The 22,880-nt window shown below is 42.2% G+C and overlaps 1 protein-coding gene and 1 long non-coding RNA gene across 3 annotated transcripts in view; one reads left to right on the top strand and one right to left on the bottom strand.

Annotated features, from left to right (window-relative positions):
• Positions 1 to 2,156: 2,156 nt before the first annotated feature.
• LOC310915869 lies at positions 2,157 to 6,968 on the top strand. The gene is made up of 4 exons (XR_014591231.1): positions 2,157 to 2,467; positions 3,395 to 3,533; positions 4,723 to 5,018; positions 6,806 to 6,968. It is a non-coding gene; the product is annotated as an uncharacterized lncRNA (long non-coding RNA).
• A 3,664-nt stretch (positions 6,969 to 10,632) lies between these two features.
• ADTRP (androgen dependent TFPI regulating protein) overlaps positions 10,633 to 22,880 on the bottom strand; it is a 30,594-nt gene continuing 18,346 nt past the window's right edge. Inside the window, exons 4-6 of one of the 2 annotated variants that reach the window (XM_083876559.1) lie at positions 21,435 to 21,550; positions 17,570 to 17,721; positions 10,633 to 11,740 (exon numbers count right to left, since the gene is read on the bottom strand). In XM_083876559.1, coding sequence (XP_083732685.1) covers positions 11,697 to 11,740; positions 17,570 to 17,721; positions 21,435 to 21,550 — 312 coding nt within the window. In that variant the 3' untranslated portion in view covers positions 10,633 to 11,696. The remainder of the gene's footprint in view (positions 11,741 to 17,569; positions 17,722 to 21,434; positions 21,551 to 22,880) is intronic. The other variant, XM_083876560.1, reaches the window with a different exon arrangement.

The following is a 22,880-nucleotide window of genomic DNA, read 5'->3' as shown; positions in this document are numbered from 1 at the left end:
AAAAAGTCTCCAGTGCACAACTAATCTATGCTGCTCATTTTTCATTGCAATATGAATTTCATGCAGGGACAGATGAATTGCATTAGAAATCACTGTATTAGAAAGCTTTCATTTATTTCCATAAGTGGCACTAGTTTTAACAAAATGCAAACTGTTCTTTGTTCCTAAAAACCACAGAAAGTTGCTTGGGAAAGGCAAACTAAGTGTTTCTCTTACATGGAGTCAAATGGAATATAGCTGCTATTTACCACTCTAACCTGGTTCTGAAGGTACTTTATGTTTCCATTAGCTTCCAAGACTTTGTTATAGCTACAGCCTTTATTAATGTGAACATTAGGAAGGGAAATAAAAAAGTAGACATAATAAAGGAAGTATTTAAATTTTGTTTTATTAAGAATGAACAGTATTTTTTATTTTAATTTCTGAACTGTTATATTCCAGGTATAAGCCACGATGGGGTTTGATATTTACTGCTCTGCAATGTTATTGCTTCTTACTTCCATTTAGGGAGGAAAAATCTTCATTGTTATAGGTAAGTAGTCACAGGAGAAGCTGCATTAAATCAAAGCTAATCAATACTGTGCTTAACAATGCATTACCTGGGAAAGTAAAACAGATGCTTAAGAAGAGCAGAATTGCCATTCAGAATTACCATGTTTTGTTTAAGTCAGTTCTTGCACAAATTTTTTGAGGAATCCTGACCAGATGCACCGCCCCCCCCCCCTCCCGCCCCCCCTTATCTTTTGAGAGAGAATAAAATTTTCTGCTTGCTATATCAGATCTGACCTCTAGACTCTTATCAAAGAATTGCCTGCATCTTTTCCCTTAATGTTCATTTTGGGGTATTCCAAGAATAGTTGTCTTCAAGGACTTGGTTTCATTTGCTCTGAGATCTCAAAAAGTTTGTTTTCACCACCATATGTGAAACACCTTTAATTCTTGAGAAAAGGATAAATCTTACCATTTAACTAAACTGAGTGTGATTTTTCTGTGATTGCATTTATGAAAAAGTAGGTAACCACTCCATGACAGGCACAAAGTATTTGGCTAACAACAGACCTGTGTGCCCCACAAATAACCCTTCCTTTAAACAAGTTTTGGTGGAGGGATCACTGCTTGATTCGAGGATAGGTGGCAACCTTTTCTCTCAAGGTAGACAGCTCAAGAAGGGCTATATAAGGCTCCTATACATGGAGAAGCCGTTGAGGAATAAACTAGTGGGAGAAGTTAAAGAACAAAAAGTGTTCTCTGGGAAGAGGCTGCAGTACCAGACTATTTCTATGGAGTGCAATAGCCATGTTGCAAGCCCCTAATTTTTCTTCCCTGAATAGGGTTGGCATCTTGGTTTAGAGTCCACTGTTCTAGTGTCACTTTATTATGAGGAAATCTGATTTTTCAGAAATAGAGCACAAAAGGCAGAAAAAGAGATTCTAGACATCATTTTGCTTCTGAGAACTGCATAGGGCTTAAGGGGTCTCCAGGCAGAATACAAACAAAAAGAACCCCAGGCTGAAGGATTCTTAGTGTCACAGTTTTTCAACATGGCATTTAAAGTCAGTGAAAAGCAGAGTGTGTTGGCAGACCACACTTATCAGTAACCTGAATCTCTAAGAGGCACAATTAAACTGAACCAAGCATGGCTTAAACAGGTAACACTATGCATAGAATAGCTTCCAGGTACTGAACTAATTGGATTAATAAGCTATTTTAAGCTAAGCTTTTGCAAATTTTGAATATCAATATTCACTGCTGTGATCCAAGCATAACTGCCTCATGCTAGCTCTTTAGAACAAAAATATCACAGGCTGAATATAAAAGTAAAATGGTCTCATTCAACAACACAGTCCAAGATGAGTGAAATGTAAATAAGAAAACAGCCATATAGAGAGATCACTTGATGTAACTTATCAGGCATAAACCTTTTGATCAGAAGAAGATGAAAGTTCTTTTGAATTGCAGGGGCCAAAGTTTTGATGTAGTTTACACAACTACTGACAGTGATGCTAAGAACAGAGTATGTTCCACAATTACAATATTCGGTGTGCACTTTTGTTTCAAAATACCTGGCTGTGTGCATGTGTGATGCTTGTTTCTTTGGATTCTGGCTGAGAGTGAAAGGGGAACAATGTCCAAATCCCTTTTTATCTCTCACTATTGCTTTGACACAGGGAGAACTCTCAGTCAATCATTTGCATCCACTTGCTATGAATAGCTGGCTTGAGGTTTAACTCAATGTGCTTTGTCCTTTCCAGTGGTGTGTCTTTGCTGTAGTATCATTTACTGCCATGGGGCTTCCAAGGCACACCCATGTCACCCTTGTCACAATGTCACCTTAGATGGGTACAGCGATAGGATTTAATTCAGCTGCCTACGTGGTGCAGGGTCACTGCTCACAGCAAACCTGCAGCCCTGCTCCAACTGGTATGCTGGCAGTATGGCCAGGGAGAAGGGAAGGCAGGACAAGAAGGTAAGTGTGTGGGAATAAAACAAATAAGGAGCTGTAATTGCAAGTAATGTGCTTAGCTTGATTGCTTGATAACCTCTATTTTCAGCTCAGTATGATCATGTGAACTTTGTGGCCAAAACTTTGCTGAAACAATAGATATAGCTGTGTAACCTTTGGTAATTAGAACCGCAACAACCGCACATGGCTGTACAGGAGTGCATAGTTGGGTGAATGGCCAAAGTTAAAGCCCAGTGGAAATATTTTTTGCATGCATTGATCCAAATCTCAATGAAGAAGAAGGGAATGAAGTCTTGTGCCAGAAGTGAGAAGACCTAGATCCTCTTCTGATTAAGTCTGGAATGTTCTGTCCAGACCTTTTAGTTTCAGGTGTTTTGAAGGCAGTTTTTGCTTTAAGTGCTCTTCTATTTCTGGGAAATCCAGTTTGATTATTTGAACACCTTCATGTACGGGCAGAGCAATATGCTGAATGATAGAGTTGAAGTTGTAGCAGTGGCCTGTCCTTGGATATCAGCAGCCCCTGTCATGGAAGCTATTGTGAAGTTTCTTTTGTAGAAAGGTTGGGGAAATAGAATGGAGAAAAACAAAGTGGGAGAGTTGGAAGCAGATGGTAATACTAATGGGTGATTATTCTGAGTTATATGAAATTTTGAGATCATCTAGTAAGGTACAGGGAGTTTAGCAGGGCATAGACTGGTACAAAAAATGAGGGGGAAAACAGATGGAAAGGCTTGAGAACTACCTGCAAGCATGGCAAAGCATTTGAGAGCTGCACCATGGGAAAGGACAATGCATTTCAGACTTGAATTTGCCATAATAAAAGACTTTTCCTAAAGCTTGGGTCAAAATGACACCAACAAATTTCTTCCACAAGCAAATACAAGCTGGGTGAAGAAACGTATCCTTTGAGTAGTTTTCTCTCCCCTTTAGCAGTCGCTGCTTGTGGGACACACCTGAGGTGCACAGACCTGCTCCCCCACTGGACAATGGACAGGCTGTTTTTCCTCAAAGCCACGTGCCAATCCTGGAGTCCAGCATGCAGCAGGACACTGGTATTGCTTGGGCAGGGGTAGAGAAAGCTGCTCTTCTTCCATTTCCACCCCCTCCTTCTTTTCATCTAACAGGAATACCCTAATCAGGGAAGTATGCACAGGCTGTTTAGCAAGGGGTCAAATCCATTTGGATGAAATTCCAGGGCTTCAAGGATAACAATGGCAGGAAGAGAGGTTTTTAAGCTGGCCCACACAGCGCCTTGTCGACAGATATGGCCCGTTGCCTCATGCTGCCCGCCCTTGGAAAGCCCTGGCTGCTCCCGACACCAAGGGGAACCAAAAGCTCACTGCAACTGGAGTTAAATGAAAGAGCTCCTCCATTAATTATGAAATTATTCTCTGACCATACTTTTTGCCCAAACCTAAATCTCCCCTTCAATAATTTGGACATTTTAGGTGTTTTATGGGATAGTATGTCAACAAAAAGGAAATTCCACTTTACCCCTTGCCTCATTCCCATAGGAAAACCCTCCTATACAAACCCCAGCATAAGCATGGTTTTCATTACAAGCTCAAGTCTCAGATATTTTCAGTCTGCATGAGGGAAATCAGGCTTTACTAATTGCTCCTCAAAGCATATGGGGTAACACACAAGTAAGATGCAGCACATAGATTTTGTGTGCTTGCTGCCAATGTTGGATACAGTGGCTGGTTTTTCATTCCTTCAGCTGCTGTTTTTCCTGCTTCCTTGAAATTCCCCAAGAGTTAACATAGATGGGCAAATGGACCAAACCCAGGGCACAGAACTGCATCTGGCATTTGCTTTAGGAATGTGAGTGCTGTAGACTGGGAGATGTTTCTCTATCTGGCTCTCACCCTGGGATGAGGAAGGGGGAAGAACTGGAGGGCTAGTCTGAGTTAGAGCTCATTTTTTCATTCCTAACAAGCCATGCAGTGCTCTGATTGCCTGATAGTGACTGTATGGGAAAATTCTGTCTTATCAATTTGTTAAAAATGCCTTTCTCATTGGGGAATAGGAGACAGCACTCACATGCACAGACAGAGAGTGTAGGAGTGCTTTGGGAGAGCTCTGATAATCAAGAAACTCCAAACTCCAGCAATTCAGCAAAACAAACCAGAAATTCCAAAAAGGCACCACAACATCTAAAAGGAAAGGCATTTTTTCTGTCAGTGTAACGACCAGATCAACCTAATTTCTGTCACGACTCTTTCGTTTGTTGGTTTGGGTTTTTTTTTTTTCCCCAGCTGACCACAAGAGTGCACTCACGGAATGATGTCCTGCATTGTTTCCTCCGGGTCATTTCCTTTCCCTCAGCTCTGGAAGCAGCTTGCAGCATGTGGAGGTCGGGGAGGTCAGACCTGGGCCCACGTGTTGTTTCTCTGGACATATAGATGACGTGTCCCCCGGGGAGGAAGATGCTGCAGCTGTACATTGAGTGGAGCATACTTCCATGATGAGTACAAGGACACGTCACCAGGGACACACGCCGGGGGTACAGCTGAGTGGCACAGGCTTTGCCTGCAGGCTGCGCTTTACGTTGGTAATTATTTTCTTCCTTATAAGGCACGGCTATACTTAAAGAGCATATCTGAGATTCTCCCACACTCTCGTCTTGCTGTATCGTTGGGGTTTGGGGTTTTTTCCTCCCCTTTTTTCCCCTTCCCAGTGTTGTTCTACTACTCTTCTGTGACCTTGTAACACCGCAGATCATTTGTCAAGTTGCCAGTAATGGCTAAACAGAGACTCATTGTAGCAGGCACTTGCAACAATTTGTTAACAATAAATATGATGTGATTAGTAAATACCTCATAACTAAGTTACATTATGTAGAAACATCAGCTTTGGTATTTGCCAGAATGTTGTTGTTTGGGTTTTTTTTTTAATTAGCTTTCCTCTGAAATAGTTGTGATTACTCTTTTTCACTTGCTCAGTTTTTTCTACACCTCTGATTCAGGACTGCAGACAAAGTTCAGCTCTGAATTTGTATCAGAGTCTAGGACTGAGACTTAGGATGACTAAGATCGATGATTGGAAGCAGAAATGTGAAGGAAAATTTGAAAGTCAATTTTCACACCACACACAGTGTGCATGTGGATTTGACCTGCCTTTCAGGGCCTTCTTTATTGATAAATGTGTTGCTGATGGAGGATAAATTATCTTTATATCCGGAGATGTACAACACAGAGAACAACAGTATGAAGTTCCACTGGCTCATGAAGGAGCCTCTTTCGTGACCTGGACTACCAACAGCAGAAAAGCTAAACTGATCTTTCACTGGTATTTAATGAACTACACATAACAAATAAATTCAATTTTTAGGATGGCAGTTCTAAGTAACTCAAATTTTTAAATTTTTTTTCCCCCCGCCTCAATGTTAAGTTTTGAATTCAATACAGACCAGACTGTCCATAAGCTACAGACTATATATATATATATATATATATATATATATATATAGCTAGGAGTCTGTGACCCCTATGATTTCCAGATATTTCTTCTTCAGATAATGTATTTCTCCAACCAGGAAGGGCAGCCATTTTATATTCCCTCCCAGATCCTCATTCAAAGTGATCATTTCCAAAATCAGAGCTGCATAAAACCATAATTTAAGGCGCAATTGCACAACCACCAAACTCACAAATGATATTCAAGTTGTAGTGATATAAGTACTCAAATATTTGTGGTTTCACTTCTTCAACACCAGGAAAACAGCTGCATAACTAAACACTTCACTATCATTTAATATAAACTCTTTCTCATAAAGCTTTTCTTTCTTCCATCCCCTACAACTTTCTTATTTCTACTCCACCCACTTCCAATGTTTCCTACAAGCTCTTCAAATTGTTCTGCTTCTTTAGGGTTTATTTGTGCTGTACACCATCCGTAAAGGCATCTCTGGAACTTTTAAGTAGTTTTGCAAAGACAACAGTGGGAAGGCGGTTGCACATCATATTATTTTTGGCCAGACCCTTCAGGAACAATGGCCATTGTTTGGCAAGCTAGCAACAAGGAGGCTGCATTAGTGATATAAGGATTTAGAGCCCTGGGGGTTGTTCCACAAATGATCCTGAGGTATTTTGGAATATGTGCGATTCAAAAACATTTGGCAACATGTGTTTTTAAAAAAGATTTTTTTAAAAAGGGGAGGGGAAGGTAGTAAAGGGAGGGAGGGAAGAAGAAAGTGCAGAACATCCAGAAACCTGAACCCATGGATAAAAATAATATGCTCTATCGACTTTTGGGTTTTTCCTCTTGCACAAAACTGTTACATGTGCTGATCAAAATGACTTTCCATTTGTTCTCCCTCTTCTGTGATTTTGACTGAAGCAGGCGGTGCTGGCGGACTGAGGGGCGCCTCAGGGGGACCCCGCGGGATCCGCTTTAGGCTGGGGCTGCTTTGGGCTCACAGAAGTGCGAGTGCAACAACTGTGCCAAAGGACTGCCCCCGCCCCTGAGAGGCAAACGCTGGTGCATCTCTGGGAATCCATCCGGCGTGTCTGCTAATGGATCAGTGATTAGCGCCGTGTGGGACGCTGAGGCGACCCCCGGCTGCTGCACCCCATCGGCACGCCATCGGCAACGCCGAAATCGCCCACCAGTGCCCGTGACGCTGCAAGGAGCTGCTGTGGGGAGGACGAGGCAGCTTTCCGGGGTGGGGAAGGGCCCTTCCCGGCGCCGGGGGCCGGCAGAGCCGGGCCGGGAGTCGCCCCGGGATCTCCCGCCAGTTCCCTGAGGCGCTGAGGGCGGGCGGGCTGTGGCGCGGCGCCGCCGGCAGGTGGCGCTGTGGCGCCTCGGGAGCGGGCCTGCGCTCCCGCCCCGCCGCGCTTCCCCCGGGAATTGCCCCTCACGGGGCGGCCACGGTGCCGGCCCCTTCGCCGGAGCGGGGCTGCCGCGCTCTGCCGCCGTGCTTCTGGAACGGGGAGCATGGGCGGCGGCAGCGGCGGTCCCGTTTCTGTGCTCAGTGCGGCGAGGCCTCGGCACCGGCGCGGCCGCGATCCCGAGCCCCGCGGCACAAGGACACGGGGGGCTGTCGGGCCCTGGAACGGGCCGCCCACACAAGTCGTGCAACCGCCGTCCCTGGAAGTGTTGGAAAGACGCGTGGATATGGCATTTTGGGACATGGTTTAGTGGTGGACTTGGCAGTGCTGCGTTAATGTTTGAATTCAATGATCTTTTCCAACCTGAACAACTCCATGATCGAAAGTGCGGTTCTTCCCTGTTTGAAGCACTCTTCCACAACTGTGCTCTCCGTCCACAGCTGAAGAAAAGAAAAGCCTGATGGAAAGAAATGCTTAACCATGGGGCTCCTTTTATACACGTCCTCATTTCCCACTTGGGCACTGATGCTTGGGCACACTCACTGAGGTTTCTATATCAAAAACTTGAATTAACATCTCAAAAAGCAGTCTTGTGTTGGTATATATTGGTTTCCTTCTCCTCTCCCTAAGGACCATAGTCCATACCAGCAATGAAACCATATTGTCCTGTATACTTGGAGGAGGCAATTCTGCCTTGTCTTGGGTGTAAAATAAAGCATTATTCTCTTATATATGTGCTGTTCTCCAGGTAGTGAGGGGAATTACCCACTCAAGGTGAATGGAACCTGAAGCTTTGGTTAAATGCTTTGAGAACATTTGATAGAAAGTGACAATTGAAGCACCAAGTATTACCATTAAATTTTATAGCTCAGAACTATTATTGGGCTGTATCCTAGAGGTTTAACTCAAGTCCTTGTTTTTACTCACCAGTGTCTGGAATCTATACTGAAAGGTACTGACATCAAACACTAAGGGAATTTGGTTTGCTTTTCAGGAGCATCAAACTCCTTCCAGTGCAGGGTCTCTGGAGACCTTAAAAGGCAAAAATTCTCCTTTGGGGCTTTTGACCACTTGTTCTGAGCTCTGGCCTATTGTAATTGTGTTTGGTTTTTACCTGATGCTTCTTCCCAAGTGGTTAATTCAAGGACAAACAGTTTTTAGCTGTAAGCAGCAGCTTTAGTTCAAGAGTAGTTCTTGATATTTGGGTTATTTATCTGAATCCTCACTGCTTATAACCTCTTCCTCTGAGGTAAGAGGTTACTACAGATAATCAGCAAGATTAAATACTAACAAAAATTGTTATGAACCCATCTATGGCTGCAATGATTTTTTTTTCCCCAATATTTACGGAATAACTTGCCTGGGAAGTGGGTCTTAGTTTGGCTCTCATGGTTGACTGTAAGCCTTCTCTTACCCATACCCCTGAGACGCTGGTTACATTTGTGGCACAAAATATTTAATTATGTACTCTGCCAAGTGAATACAAAGTCTCAAATTGAATTTCAGCGTCCCTGGGCAACTATTTTAGACACTTTGGTGGAATGTAAATGCATATTTTCTGCATGCCAGATCCTGGCTCCATATCCATCAAAGTAAATCCTCAGTAGTTCCACTGAAGGCTTGGAACAATCTTAAATTATGTTGTTGAGGTCACATTGTGACCCTGAAGCTCTGGCAGAGACCCAAACCAAGAAATTTGTGTGGGAAACTGGGGAGGGAATAAATTAGCACTTGCCTATGCTTTTTGTGGAAGTAAACTGTTACAAAGGTGTGAGTTAAGATGAAAGCTCCTCTTGGTGGTGGATATTGCTTTCCAGCTGTTTCTGCTGGAAACAGCTCTGTGTGTGTGTATGGGATGGGTCTTTATTTTCTGATGGTGCTCTGCCTCAAATAGCAACCAATTTTGCATTTCCATCCCCCCACTGTCCCTTCCCCCTTACCTCCTCTAAACAAATATCGTTTAATCTTACAAAATGAAAGTCCAGGGGTAGGTTCTAGTCTGGGTGGGGTTTTTTTTCCTCTGGTGAATTTAATCCTTCATTTTCTCTCTCTGCCAAATGCAAGTGGCAGGTCTAAACAGTATTAGGTAATTGTGGTTGTCATGCTGCAGATTGCACTGTGGAAAAAATTAATTGCTGTTTTTTCGCCCAGGGGTTTGAGCCGTGGTCCCTTCGTCTGCCTGGAACAGCGTCGTTTCCCTCCCCGCTGGGGCTGCGTTCCGTGGAGCAGCATGAAAGGGCTCCTGTGCAGCTGCTCTGGGCGAGTGGGCGGGCACCTCATTCAGTAATAACAGCTAATTTATACAGCCGTGAACATCGACGGCTATAAATAAACAGCTCTGACTGGCTTTGCATGCTTAAAATGAAATGAGAGAGACTGATGGGCTGGAAAGAGAAATCTGGTGTAAATGTCGTCAAGGCCAGATCCTTACACAGGGTGTCTCAGTAAAGCCTTTTGAAAAATCACAGGGAAGAAAATGTTGGTTTGTGAGCAATGACACATTTTCCTTCTTTCAGGGCTTTGTGGACATGAGGGAAAGGAACGAAGGAAATTCAAGATCCCAGCAGTTGTGTTTTGGGGACAGGCATTCCTCATTGCTTTCCCAAAGTGCATGACTGGAATCCAGCTTCCCTCCATACAGGATGTAGCAGAGAGAAGTGCCTCTTCTGAGCCCTTTTCAAAGAAATAAACAGCCTCCCCCATGATTTTCCTCAAAGCCCTGTAGTCCAGAAGCTCAGCCACCACATCAGATCCCAAAGGTACCCCTGGAGCAGGAGCTCCTGGAGCAGGAGCTGAGGGTGAGGTCTGCTCACCCTGCTGCTCTGGTCAGAAGTGGAAAGATCTATCCCTCCGTGCTGAGGCCCAGGCTTCATTTTGAGTTTCTGACAGTTAAACTGTTTGTACTGGAGTATCAGTACAAAATAAAAGAATTTTAAAAGAAGAGAGGTAGAGACAAAAATACCCAACAAACCTGTACAGGGAGTTGCCATAACTTTCTCTTCTTCCTTAATTCCCTCCCTGTTTTTTCTTCTGTCTGTCTCTCCAATATATTTCCTTTGACCAGCATCTTTCAGCTTCAACAATAAAGGAGGGAGAAGCGTGTTTGTGTGTGGGCATGTGTTATTGCTTACATTCCCCTTACAAAGATAGCTGGAGCGAGTTATCTAGATAAACTGGGAATTACTGAATGCATGCACGTCTCTCATTGAGTTCACTTAGTTTACAGTCTAGGCCTAGCATGTTAACTTCCCAGATTAGAATTTTTATCAGGTGCTTAACACATGAGAAGAACAATCTTATGTATACACATTATCTTTTTATTGCTCACAGGCAGCTTACGATGTGCTTCGGTTTTACTAAGCTCCAGCGGCATTTGAAAGGTGAAAATAACACCCCAGTGAACTGCTGCACAGTAGCTCCAAGCCAGGGGTTTTGGCAGTGAGGATGGAGTTAGACATTTAAGTACTGCAACTAGTTTCAAATCCTCTTTGAATGCAGGAATAATAAGAGCGATTTTTCTTTTTCACATTGACCATTAAGGAACACTTACGCTACTCTCAGTCTTGCATGTTTATTGGAGTTTGCAAAGCAGATCTCCAGTGTTTTGGATGTTAACAAAATGTTGAGGCTAATAACAGAAATCAACTATATTGAGGAAAATTAGTAAACATGTGAATGGAGTGTAATTATATGGCAGGCAGCTTTATGTTAAACAGTGCTTTAAATTAACATGCTTTCTGTCAAAGCAATCATACAGTCAGTATAATTAGGTTACTTTTGCTGAGAGATTAACGGAAACCAAGAAAAAGGAAGAAACTGTTGCCTTCAGATTTCCTGTTAAAATGGAAGGGAGATATTAGGCATATTAATATTACAGAAAGTTTCTCGTTAGAAGAACTCAGCTTCGTGGTGAACTTTCTGAGCAGACATTTCTAATTACAGTGCTTGTTAGCCCAATTTGTTATCTAGCTAGCTTGGAAGTCACAGCACTGTTAAAATTATCTCTCCTCTTAATTTTTTCCAGACTTGATGAAGGGCAATCCAAACAAGAGCTGGCTTGCATTCACAGGTCTTTTACAGAGTGGTGTGAGGCTCATGAGGGAGTGCATTTACCAGTGACAGCTTTTGACCGTGGACACATCCTCACGTACGTTGTGCAAGAGATGAAAAATCTGTGTAAACAGATGAACACAATTTTCTTATTCATAGCAGTTGCAGAGTTATCATGAAAGAGGCAAACATTTCATATTTTCCACCAGTTTTCCATATGTCTGATGTCATAATGGCTTCACCAGAAGCTTCAATGCATTGGAGAAAGGATTTATCACAGCTGCATTTATTTTCCTCTACTTCATGGCTTCAGCATTCATGGAGAGGTTGTTTGTCTTCAAGAGGAGGATTCACTTGCCTTTCCATTTGTGGTCCAGTATTACTATTGAATCTCCTGTTTGGAGACAGAGGAGAAGACGTTATTTTGAATGTGAGGGGGAAGGCACAACAGAGAAGTCCTTTCACACATCAGGCGTGAGGAGGATGTGAAACTGGCCCCAGCTTCCCAACATCCCCAGGGAACTCTACCCATCTGGGAGAGGGAGTAAACTGCAAGTGCATGTCTTGGACCAGCTGCTAATGCTAAAGTGCTGCAGAAGTCATATGAGCCTGGGATGTCCCCAGCAAGTAACAGATTACTCAGCAACTGAAGAATGATTTGAAATCTGCCATGGGCCACACCCATCGAGAATAATTGTGCTTTGCCAGTGGGAGAAAGTATCTGCCACCAAACCTAGCTTGTTGTAAGAGTATGTGAAAAGCTTTAGAAATAAAACTTGTCTGGAAGGACAGAAGATGAGTAATCCCTGCACTTGGGATATCTGAAGGATCCACATGGCTGGTCAGGACAGCACAGGATTTACTGAAATCCCACAGCTTTCTTAAACACCAGTTATCGTGCTACTGTGAGGCACCCAGTGTGACAATAATCAACTGTTTATGGATACCTTTCCTAACACACTGTCTCAGCCTCTCTTCTTCCCCTTCAACGATCATTCATTCACAGGAAACTCCTTTAAATGATTTTTTCTTGTCCATAGTCTTCAGAGGCTCTGAAACATTAATTGCTGTATTGTATTGGTGTGTCTTCACCAAATAGATATTTATGGGTGAGGAAAAAAATCCAAACCACAAAGAAAAAAAATAGCCTGGCAGGCCAGGACCAGCACGTTAACCAGCACTTGTTAATGTCTGGCCTCCACTGATGAATTTGTAAGCCCTGGTAAACCCAGTGGATCACCAGATAAACTTATCACCAAAAATAGGACCTGTGATAAATAGTGCAGGTTTCCTTTACACAGTCAGTCATCTCTGCCTGAGGGATAAACTGCAGCTTTGGAGAGTGACAAATATGAAGGACATAAATGTGCTGTCACAGGTTTGTGGTACAACTAGGACAAATGGATGAGTCAAAAGTAAATATTCATATTTAGTTTGCAAACTCTGGGATTTAAATAGTGTAAAATCTGAGTTCCATTCATCATCGGCAATATAGTGAAATTATGGACATAAACATTATTTGGTCACTGGAAGGAATAGATGGACTCTGGACTCATTCTTTGTTTTTAAAGGCATGATACAACAAATCCTCTGGAAAAGAATCTCAGTTAAAAAATCCCTCCTGGATACTGTAATAACAAAGGGTGGAACCTGTGGAGTAATAACTACATGCAGAACATCAGCATTTTAACATTTACACAAAAAGTGCTGTTGATAAGCCTGTACCAGTGCAATGGTAGCACGGCTTCATACCCCACACAGTTGCCCTTCACATCCCTTTATTTGCCATTCGGGTTTCTGCAATCTCAACAGCTGCTCAGAATAATGACAGCATCAAGAATTCAATCTTATTAGAGTATTGCTTTGTATTGCACAGATTTGTGAGCTGCCACAGAGGCCGGATTTCCCAAGGCTACAGGGTATTAAGGGAGTTTGGTTTCAAAAGCCCATAAATACAAAAATAAAACTCAGGGAAAATAATCAGTTGTGAAAATATGTTATATGATTCTGGAAAATGCATTGAATGCTAAAGTACTTCCAAAAAAACTGGAAAAACAGGATAAAGAGAAGATTGTTGTTTAACTTTATTTTAGCCTTAGGTAAATAGGCTTCAGCAATGTCTTCCCAAGATATTTAAGAGCTCATAGAAGACCTGGAAGAGTGCATCCATCTCTGCTCTAAGCATGAGAAAGTTATTCCACCATAAGGTTTCTCTTTTTCCTCAGAGCAATGGCTCTTATTCTTGTTGTGCTGCCTTATCCCTTGCATTATAATATCCTTAATTTTTGTTTTGCCCCGACAGTGTTCTTCAGCCAGCTGCTGGCCAAAGCTTTCCCTTCTGGAGGACAACAAGCATCCAGGTGGGTCTGTTGGAGCTGCTGCCCACTCCAACAATCAGCCTCCTTTCCTCCCTTTTCTCTCCCAAAGGACAGTTCCACCACCTGAGGATAAGCCTTCCTCTGGGAGAGGCCTTGGGCCTGCAAAATCTTACAAGTGGTTTGCCAGGTGTCCCTCAGGAGGCTTTTCAATCACTGGTGGAGCAAAGAGCTGTTGCTAGCTATAGCTCCTCTCCAGCTGCATTTCAGAGTATTGAAATGAAGCGGCTGATTAATGTTATTTTGGGTTTTTTTTCAGAGGTGTTAGATGGAAGACAAATGAATGTGCTACATCTTCAAATGCTGGTTCTAGATAAGAGATCTCACTTGAAAGGTTGCTTTGTCTGATGTGGGGAACTCTGATCCAAATTTCTCCCAAGGATCTGACTGTCCCAACAAGAGCAAACCTCAAGCGAGCACTGCTTTGCTTTATTTTTGAGGATTCTAGTTTGACTGGTCAAAGAAACATGAGGTCAGTTGCCTGTGTGATGTTTTCCACCCATCAGGAACGGGGGAAACTATCACACGGTTCGTCTTTGGTACTCAGACCCTGCAGCCAAGTTCTTGGCTGAGGTAAATTTATGGCAGTAAAAGAATCAGCTCATTGTTTCAAATTATCCTCTTTGGAGTTTCTCTATTGCTCAACATTGTCTTGTACTCTAGAAACTCTGGGATTTAAAACAAAAAGAAGTCATTACTGGTACTATTTTCTGTGCCTTTCAGGCTATGCAGCTGGGTTGCCTTAGTTACCACCAATCCAACTGTGCGAGGGGAGGGAGAGGAGAGGCACATGAGAGATAATACATTTTTAAAACCTCCAAGACTGTATGAAACAGTTTGTCTATAAATAATGAAATGAATTTAGGGTCTGGCATCCTGAAAAGGAAAAAAAGGTTATATTATTCTACAGCCTAGATTTTCCAGCTCTTAGCAATGATACTGCATCTTTTCGGTCAAGCACAGGATGTAGATTTAACACTTACTTGCTTGAAGCTGGAATCTGTCATCTATAGACATTGGAATAAGTTGAAACTAAATATATCTTTAATGTGAAAAAGAGTAAATATTAATGTAGCTGATTTTAGGAAAAAATAATAATGGTCTAGTGTTATAAGGGAGTGTGGAAAAGCCCATGTGAATCATGGTGTGCTGTGGAACAAGCTTCATTAGCAGCCTAGGCTTGCCACAGGATACAAGTCCAGAAGGGAGCCAGGCTTGCCATTCTGGTGGAGCTGTTTGTTAATCGCTTCTTGCACCTTTGAATAAACACATCTGGGCAAGCGTTCTTCATTCAAGTGGGAAAGAAATAAAAAGTAGTAGCAGCCCTGGATTTTTTTCCTTTGGGAAGAATCCTGGTGCCAGCAGCCCAGTCAGAGAGCTCTGCCTTGTCAGATCCCACCAGCATCAGGGCTAGTTGTTTGGTGGCTGCAGGTGTTATTAGTCAAGGTGTTTTCAGATGTGCCTATAGGAACCTAGTAGATAACTGCATTAGCCTGTAACCCAAACTGCCTTTGGGGAATGAGGAGGAAGCAAAAGAGAAATCAAAAGTGCCCTTCCATATATTTTGTCTTTTTGAAGAGGGAGGGTGGAGAGTATGGAAAGATGAAGAAGTCTGTCCTCTACCCCTGATGACTGTTTTGCCTTGTGTGGGGAGTTGGTTTTGGGTTTGTTTTCTTTTGTTTTTTGTTTTCTGCAGGATCATTTTTACTGTATCCTCTGCCTTACTGTGATGGGAAGGAGAGACGGGAAGGGGTAGGATGACAAAAAGTACATGGAGCTGTTTTTGCTGTGGGAACAAAGGTATCTTGGAATTGGGTCTTTGTCCTCTTTATTCAGTTTGCAGCTCTTTTTTCTCTGGCAATGCTGAACCAAAAAATTGTCTCAGTCAGGAATATATTAAAACTCTGGCACACTGTAATTTGGAATAGCTTCCCTGTGGCTATGTTTCAAGGCTGATTGGGCCTTCATTATTGATACCAGCTTAAGGAAGTTCTACTCTTCTCTCGGGTGGACACAGCTGGGAAGGGGATCAAGAAAAACACTTGGCACCAACATGGGGAACTGTAACTCAAGGAGAGTGTCTTGCACGTGGATGAAAACACCATGTAATTGTTAAGGCCAGGATTTTGTGGCTCCTCTGAAAAATACCAACTGTGCATGGAGAGGCAGACCCACCACACAGATGAGGCCTCCAGGGATTGCAAGAGCACACCAGATATCAATGGAGAATATTGTGTATTGTTTATTACATACTCTGAGGTTACATTCATGCTACCACAACTGGGTTGCTTTTCAGCCTCTCTGTGTGCACCATGAAGTTGAGTGCTTGCTCCAGTTTCTTTAGTCAGCTGTTGAATATGCATCTAATTTTTGCAGTTAATTTGATCTCTGCTTGGCACAACACTTTGTCCAATCAGTTAACACTTTGGAAATCAAATTATTTTAGTTCTGATTATCTCCAGCTTATGCAGCAGGCATACTCTAGGCCTAAAATTACTAATATGTACTCAGTGATGAAAAAAATCTGATACATAGATGTATCAGATATCTCATATAGAGACTTATGCCATCATGTAGTGATGGTGCAGTCTTTGATTAGTAACAGTTACTATTTATGTGATGCATCCTAAACCAGAGCTAGTGCAGAAAGGCTACAGATCTGTTTTCATTTACCAGCAATCCTCATCTCATATTAGGTTTATGCAGAATAGAATGTGGCCAAAATCTCCAAACATGGACATGTAGAGCAAGCATCTTGTTTGCAAAGGTAGCAAGTGGTGAAGTTGGTTATTCAGCACATTTGAAAGCCAATCTGCTGCTTTTAGGTAGCTGAGTACGGATGGTGAGAGACTAGCTACAGACACTCTACTTTGGCTTGACAGGCATGTGAGACTTTGCAAAATGGATCAGGCATCAAATGTTCACTGAGAACAGAGGGAGGTTGTCTTATTTATTTTCAGAGGTGTTTTTGCAGTGTTTTTTCTTTCATCAGAAAGCTAGTTTAAGAAATTGCAAATGTTCACACATTTGTCCTAAATAAAATACACACATTTTCCTGACAAACACTTTCATCCTCAAAGATTCAATCTTGAATGAAAAAGGAGAGGAAACCAGAAGGAATAATAAGGACAGAAACAACATCAAATAATAATAGTATCCCATGCCAAACCCCCAAAGGTGCTTCCTCAGTTCTCTCTTTCTCTCTTTCTTCCACTTGTTAAAAATGCTTTCCTAAATGACTTTTTTTTTTTCTCTCCCCTGCAGCTGCCCATTATGTCCAAGGAAGCTTCTTTTCTTTTTTTTTTTTTTTTTTTTTTTTTGGTCACTATTGGTTATACGTAGAAGGGAAAAATCTCAACAGTTTGTAAAACTTTCCAAAGTGCTCTTTTAGTCATGGAGCTGCTGCCGCAGTGCTTTTGCTTGGACACACTCATGCATTCCTGTAAATTTGCAGTAAACACCACTATTCCCTAGTCTGACAAACAACATGTGATGCAGGTGTAAGAGTTTTAACCCAAGACATGTGGCTTCTCTGGACTCTTCTTTGAGCACTAATTCAAAATCCAGTGATTTTGCTGGTAAGAGGTGCTTCTTGAGCCAAATTAGAGGAAGCTGGTCCAACCTTTGTCTGGTAGGGTTGAGATCCTTGCTCAAATTTGTTCTCTATTTGTTAGCACGTGGGTGGGACCCAACAATCACTGTCAGACACCCAAATGCCACCACCCCAGCACCTTCCCCAGTGTACTTATGCCCTCTTCCTCTCCTTGCCTGCCTAGGCAATCACAGCAATTCATTTTAGGGGTATTTTTTTCATATGCATATAAGTAATGAGGATAACTTGGACTGACCCCATATCATGCGATTGAGGAACTCTCCGAAGTTGTAGAAGGAGACGATGATGGCAAGGCTGGCGGCAAAAAAGGCTGCTAGCCCCGGAGGGCTGAACAAAGCAAAGAGAGGATATACCCACTCTCCTGTTACGGAATAAATCCACAGGACCCTAGGCAAGGAAGGAGAGAAATTACCTTTGGTTAGGACTGTTCAGTTAGAAGAACCACTTCAAAATTTCCAGCCCCTGAGGGGCTGAGTTATCAAAACAGGCTCGATACTGAGAAAATTAGTGTGGCTGTCAATACATCTCCTCAGCACTTGGGCTATTTGCTGTGAAGTACACTTGAGCCACTACTAAACTGGATGGGTTTCAGTGCAGGTTGAAATGCACACAATATTCTGCTGTCACCTTGGTGGCATTGGCTATTAACAGCAGTAAAAGCACAGTAAAATAGCAAAATGTTCAGGAACAAGGATGTACACTTGGCTATGCTACATGAAGCTTAATCAAATAAGCTCTGACATGTTTGCTCTTTAGATACAACAGCTTTCCAGCCCCTATCCAGAGCCCTAGAGTCTGTGAAGACACAGAGCTGTTCCTCCCTGTCTCAATCCTTCTGCTGTTGACCACTGTTTTGAGGAGTGGAAAGAAGTTTTCAGGAGGTGAGAGGGCAAGGGGAATTCTCCAGCACCTTTTGTTTTGTAAGAGAAGGAAAAGAAGAGGAATAATTGGGTGGGAAACAGATGTGGCTGCTTCACCCTTTTGTGGCAGAACTGTTTGCAAAGCATGGTTTGGAAAAGAAGAAAAATGAAGAGGATTAATATGCCTGCTTTGTGGGGTTTCTTTTCTTCTAATTGTGCCTCTTTTATTCTCTCAGAAAATATCTTGTGTATGTCAGTTCGCTGGCATTATGTTCATTGTTTATAGCTCACAAGAGTAGTTGGTAGAGAATACCTGAACTTAAGAATATGAAAATTATCTTTATATATTAATATAGGAAAAATACTTTTCTGTGAATATTTTTGTGATTCAATTATTTGTATTGATTATGTAAAGAATTTAAGAAATAGGGTAAGTCCTAATCGATCATTATCAAGATGTGCCATTTTAACAAGGACAGTACTTCCCTAAAACCAACTTTTGGGTTCAAATGGTAATAAAAGGTTTAATTCTTTATTAAAAACCATATCTGAGGATTATGCCATGCTTTCCACCACCAGTGCTAACACTGGAATGCAATCACAATTTTTTCTGATGGCACCAAGCCTGCTATCTTACACTGAACATCATGACTCAAAGAGAAGTGACAAATGAGCTGCCACACTATCCTGAAACTGTGTCATGACACTGAGGAATGGGAGAATGCTAAGGAGGAAAAAAAAGGCTAAAAAGATGCTTCTTCCTTTCTCTAGTAAAAGAAGGAAGGAGTGGAGCATAAAAAGGTGAGGTTTTGTCTTGCCTGTAAATTAAGATTTAGTGTCCTCACCTAAGGGATAGAGTGGAGAAATGGAGGAGATTGATAGTAGATCTATCTGGATCGAGCATGGAAATATTTAGATGTAGGGACTCATTTTCATGATTCAAGATTTTTTCATCTAACAGAGCTGTGAAACACCAAAGTAATAATAATAAAAAAAAAAAAAAAAAAAAAGTAAGCCTGCAGGAAAGGCCCCTGAGAGGCTGAGCAGAAACACTGAAGTCCAGGTGCTAAGTGGAGCCTGTGCAAATGTCAGCACATGTTCTTCACTGCACAGGACTCCTCTTTTCATATTGTGTCTCCAACAGAGAATGACAACCACCTTTCTTCTGTATAACGAGGAACTAGATCTTCATGCAATTTGGCCAGCTGGTGTGTCCCATATGAAGCACTACAACCTGTATTTTCAAACCCAGATAAATGACTGTGCAGGGTGTTCAAAGCCACAGTGCCACCCTGCTCAGAGGCAGGTATCTGGTGTGAGATGTAACTGGCTGCCCAGTTTCTCTGCTGCCTCAGAGGGACCAGTCACATCTCAGCCCATCAGCACTGTAACGATGGCAGTGACAGTCCAAGGAGAGGCTTGGAGGAAGGACTCTGTTGTTTGTGAAACATATGGTGCCCAAATGGGGTTATTAAATCACTAAGTTGTAGCACCAACAGTAAAATATGTTCATGTGTTGAGATTTCGGTGCACAGGCCAGAAAACTCTTCTGTTGGTTGAAAGCTGTTGTCTGTGGTTTGCAGGGAACTACAAAGCGGAAGCAAAAAAAAAGCAGGCAGAGGGTTCCTTGCTGATTTGAAAATGGTATTGATATCCTAAAATCTTTTATCCAGTCATCAGGGCTCTAGCATACATGGGACAAGCACTCTAAAGGACCACCTTCCACTCAGGACCCTGGCAACACAACGTAGCACCAACTCACAGGAGATACTGGGAGGACTCAATGTGTTGATGCTTGTGTTGATCTTTATCCTTTGGTGTGGATTCAGGTCCTGATAGGAGCCATCTCTCCTGAGGGATGAAATTGCTCAACTGATAGGGATTTTAGGGGAAAGCACAGCTCACATGGCTGTAAGAGCAGTTTGGTCTCAAAGACCGTAAAACCCAAATGTTGTCATAAGACAAGTAAAACAAAGCTGGTGTTAAGCAACTGGGTGAATCAGAACATAGAAAAGGAATTTAGGAAGCCATGGTCGTAATCTTATTAGGCTCTGGGCTGGATTAGAATAAATGGCTCCTAATTTGCTTATGCAATGTATCAGTGAAGTCCCCTGTTTCCACAGGCACTCTGACGGGTTTCAAGTCACTCCAGTGTTTCATCTGAGCAATTTATTTTCTATTTCAGATTTTCACTCCCTGGGCTGAAGATGGTCTCTAGCTGAGAGTAAGAACTGGTGAGTAGGAATGGGAAGGCAGGGTTTCCTCATAGTTCCAGTGACTCCTCAGAAGTCTGCATTAAGGCAAGTCACTTCCCTGCTGACCAGTATAGTATCCTCTTGTTGTTATACAGGTGTTCTATATCTTCCACCCTAGCGATGTTGCCTCAGCTCTGGAAAGTTGTATCACAGCATCCCCTGAAATTATTCAGCCCCCTTCCTGAGCTGGCATCCTCCAAGTGAGAGCTTTGAAGTGTTGGCAGGTGCCCATGGTTACATGGGGTGGTGGTGCCTCCATATCACGGCACTGCAGCAAGGATTTAATGAGCAAACCCTCTCCAGGGGTACATGACACACACAGCAGGTGGACAGATGGCTATGAGCTGTGGGATGTGCTGGTCAGATATAGTTTATTCTCTCAGGATCATTCTCCAACAGGTTGGGGATCAACTGGTGCATTGCTGGAAATGTGGGCAGTGCCCACTGGTGGAGTGGGAGGTGGTGGTGGGGCAGATGCCTCCTCACTACCCACCAGTTTGCTCCAAGTATCCTTTTCTGTCTCAAGTTTCTAAAACAAGCCATGTGTCCCTGCCAAACACTAACCTGAGTTTTACTCCTCTCCTGCTCCCATGAACTCCAGACCTTTGGGGATTTGGTGGTTTTGCAGTGAGCAGGACAGCAAGTGGAGGTAAATTTTATGGCACTGGTAGAAATAAAAACTCTAGCCCAGAAGAAATTACTCAAATTATCCCTGAGTGGGGCAATTTATTACTTTCCTATAAGAGGCCTTACAAGAGCAGGAGACACTATGTAAGGTCTCAGGACCTGTATTGTGTTTGAAGAAACCTGCCTTGCTTACATTGGAAAATAGTTTTCATGGGTCTCAGCTGAAGTCTAAACAATTTCTCCACAGAAAAGACTGCTGTCCTCCATGTGTCTGGGTGGGAACTTTAGACCTAAAATACAGCATTTGACCTTATTTTAAGAAGTAGATTATTTGAAGAAAAAATACTTAAATTCTTACCAACTGATATACAGAAAAGCAACAAATCCCAGTAGGATCAATCCCTTCTTCTTTGCTGGGTAACGATGCGGCAAGGCAAAGATTTCCAGGAGAGCAAATGGCAATACAGCCGTGTGCTGAGGGAAGAAGAGAGTCTGTCACTGACAGATCACAGTGCCTTGCCTTCAGTCATTGCTGATCACAAAGTTCAGGCACCTGCTCAGAAGCAAAGAATTATTTAACAATATTGAGTATAATTGTATACAAATGTGCATGCTTTATTTTTTACAATGAAAAGTACCCCTAGAGTAATAAGTACAAAACTTTGCTTGTTAATATGATGTAAAAATTAGGTTTACCTGTAGCATGGTCTATGTTTTTAATAGGTGAGCTCTCCTTTTGCATTTTGTAATGCAATAATTTTTGTATCATTCCCATTAGAGTACAAAAGTTATTGAACTCTAACATTATGTGCAGCTGAGTATGTCAGAAGAGTGCTCCTTGAACTCACTAAGCAATTGCTGAATTGCCTTCATGTTCTCTTCTAGTCATTATTGTATTTTATATAGTGTAATTTATTACTTGCTCCAGTGCAATACCAATGTGTAGTGCTTCCCTTTGTAAATGGAAAAATGGGGTTGTAAACATACAGGAAGCTTCAGTTAGCTGTGATTGAGGGTGATGAAGGAACTTCAAACAAGCTTATCCCAGAATCAGAAAGGAGATAATTTGATGGAGAAATGTGTTTTTCTACTATCTTTTTCTTTTTTTTTTTTTTTTCTTGTTGAAGAGTTTGAATTGTAGCTTCAGTTTCAAGGACTTTAATGATAACTTTAATGTCTGAGCATGGAGGATTTTGAGCTCTGGGCAGATTGTTTGGTGGAACTGACTGTTTTGTGGTGAGGAGCTGCCTCCAAGAGGGATGTTCCTCACCATGGGGATGTTTGGAGCACAGCAGAAAGCCTTCTGGGCTCAGATGTTAAATGGCCAATGCAGGGATTCATGGGATGCTAATGCCTCAAATTTTTGACTGATTTCTAACAATTTCAGAAAATAATTCACCTGGGTGAAATTTCCCCACTGAAAATGTTGTATTCCCTGTGCGAGCAAACAACAACTTTGAATTGCAATACCTAGGACAGATGGCTTAAACAATGTTAGGGAGCAACAAAGCAAAACTAGTCAATGAAATGCAGCAGGAGAAAACTCTGGCTGGAAGAGGGCAACAGAGAAAGATCGATAGACTTTTAAGTAAAAGAAAAAGCCAAACTAAGGAATTTTTTTTGTTTTTCTCCCTAAAGGCATAGATGTAACCTGCTGGGTGTATGGTATGAAGATTAGTCTTGTCCCAAGGAAATGGTTCTACCATTTTTAATGTAAGTGTTTTTCAGAAAGCGTGGTCAGTATCTGATATGGTAATACCGTGTCAAAGTTTTATCACCATATATTTATGCTATATGTTGTGAA

Source organism: Zosterops lateralis (assembly GCF_965231275.1).
Source record: "Zosterops lateralis genome assembly, chromosome: 1".
In the NCBI taxonomy this organism is placed as follows: Eukaryota; Metazoa; Chordata; class Aves; order Passeriformes; family Zosteropidae; genus Zosterops; species Zosterops lateralis.
The sequence above is the reverse complement of the archived record's forward strand: the minus strand, read 5'-3'. Positions and strand labels throughout refer to the sequence as shown.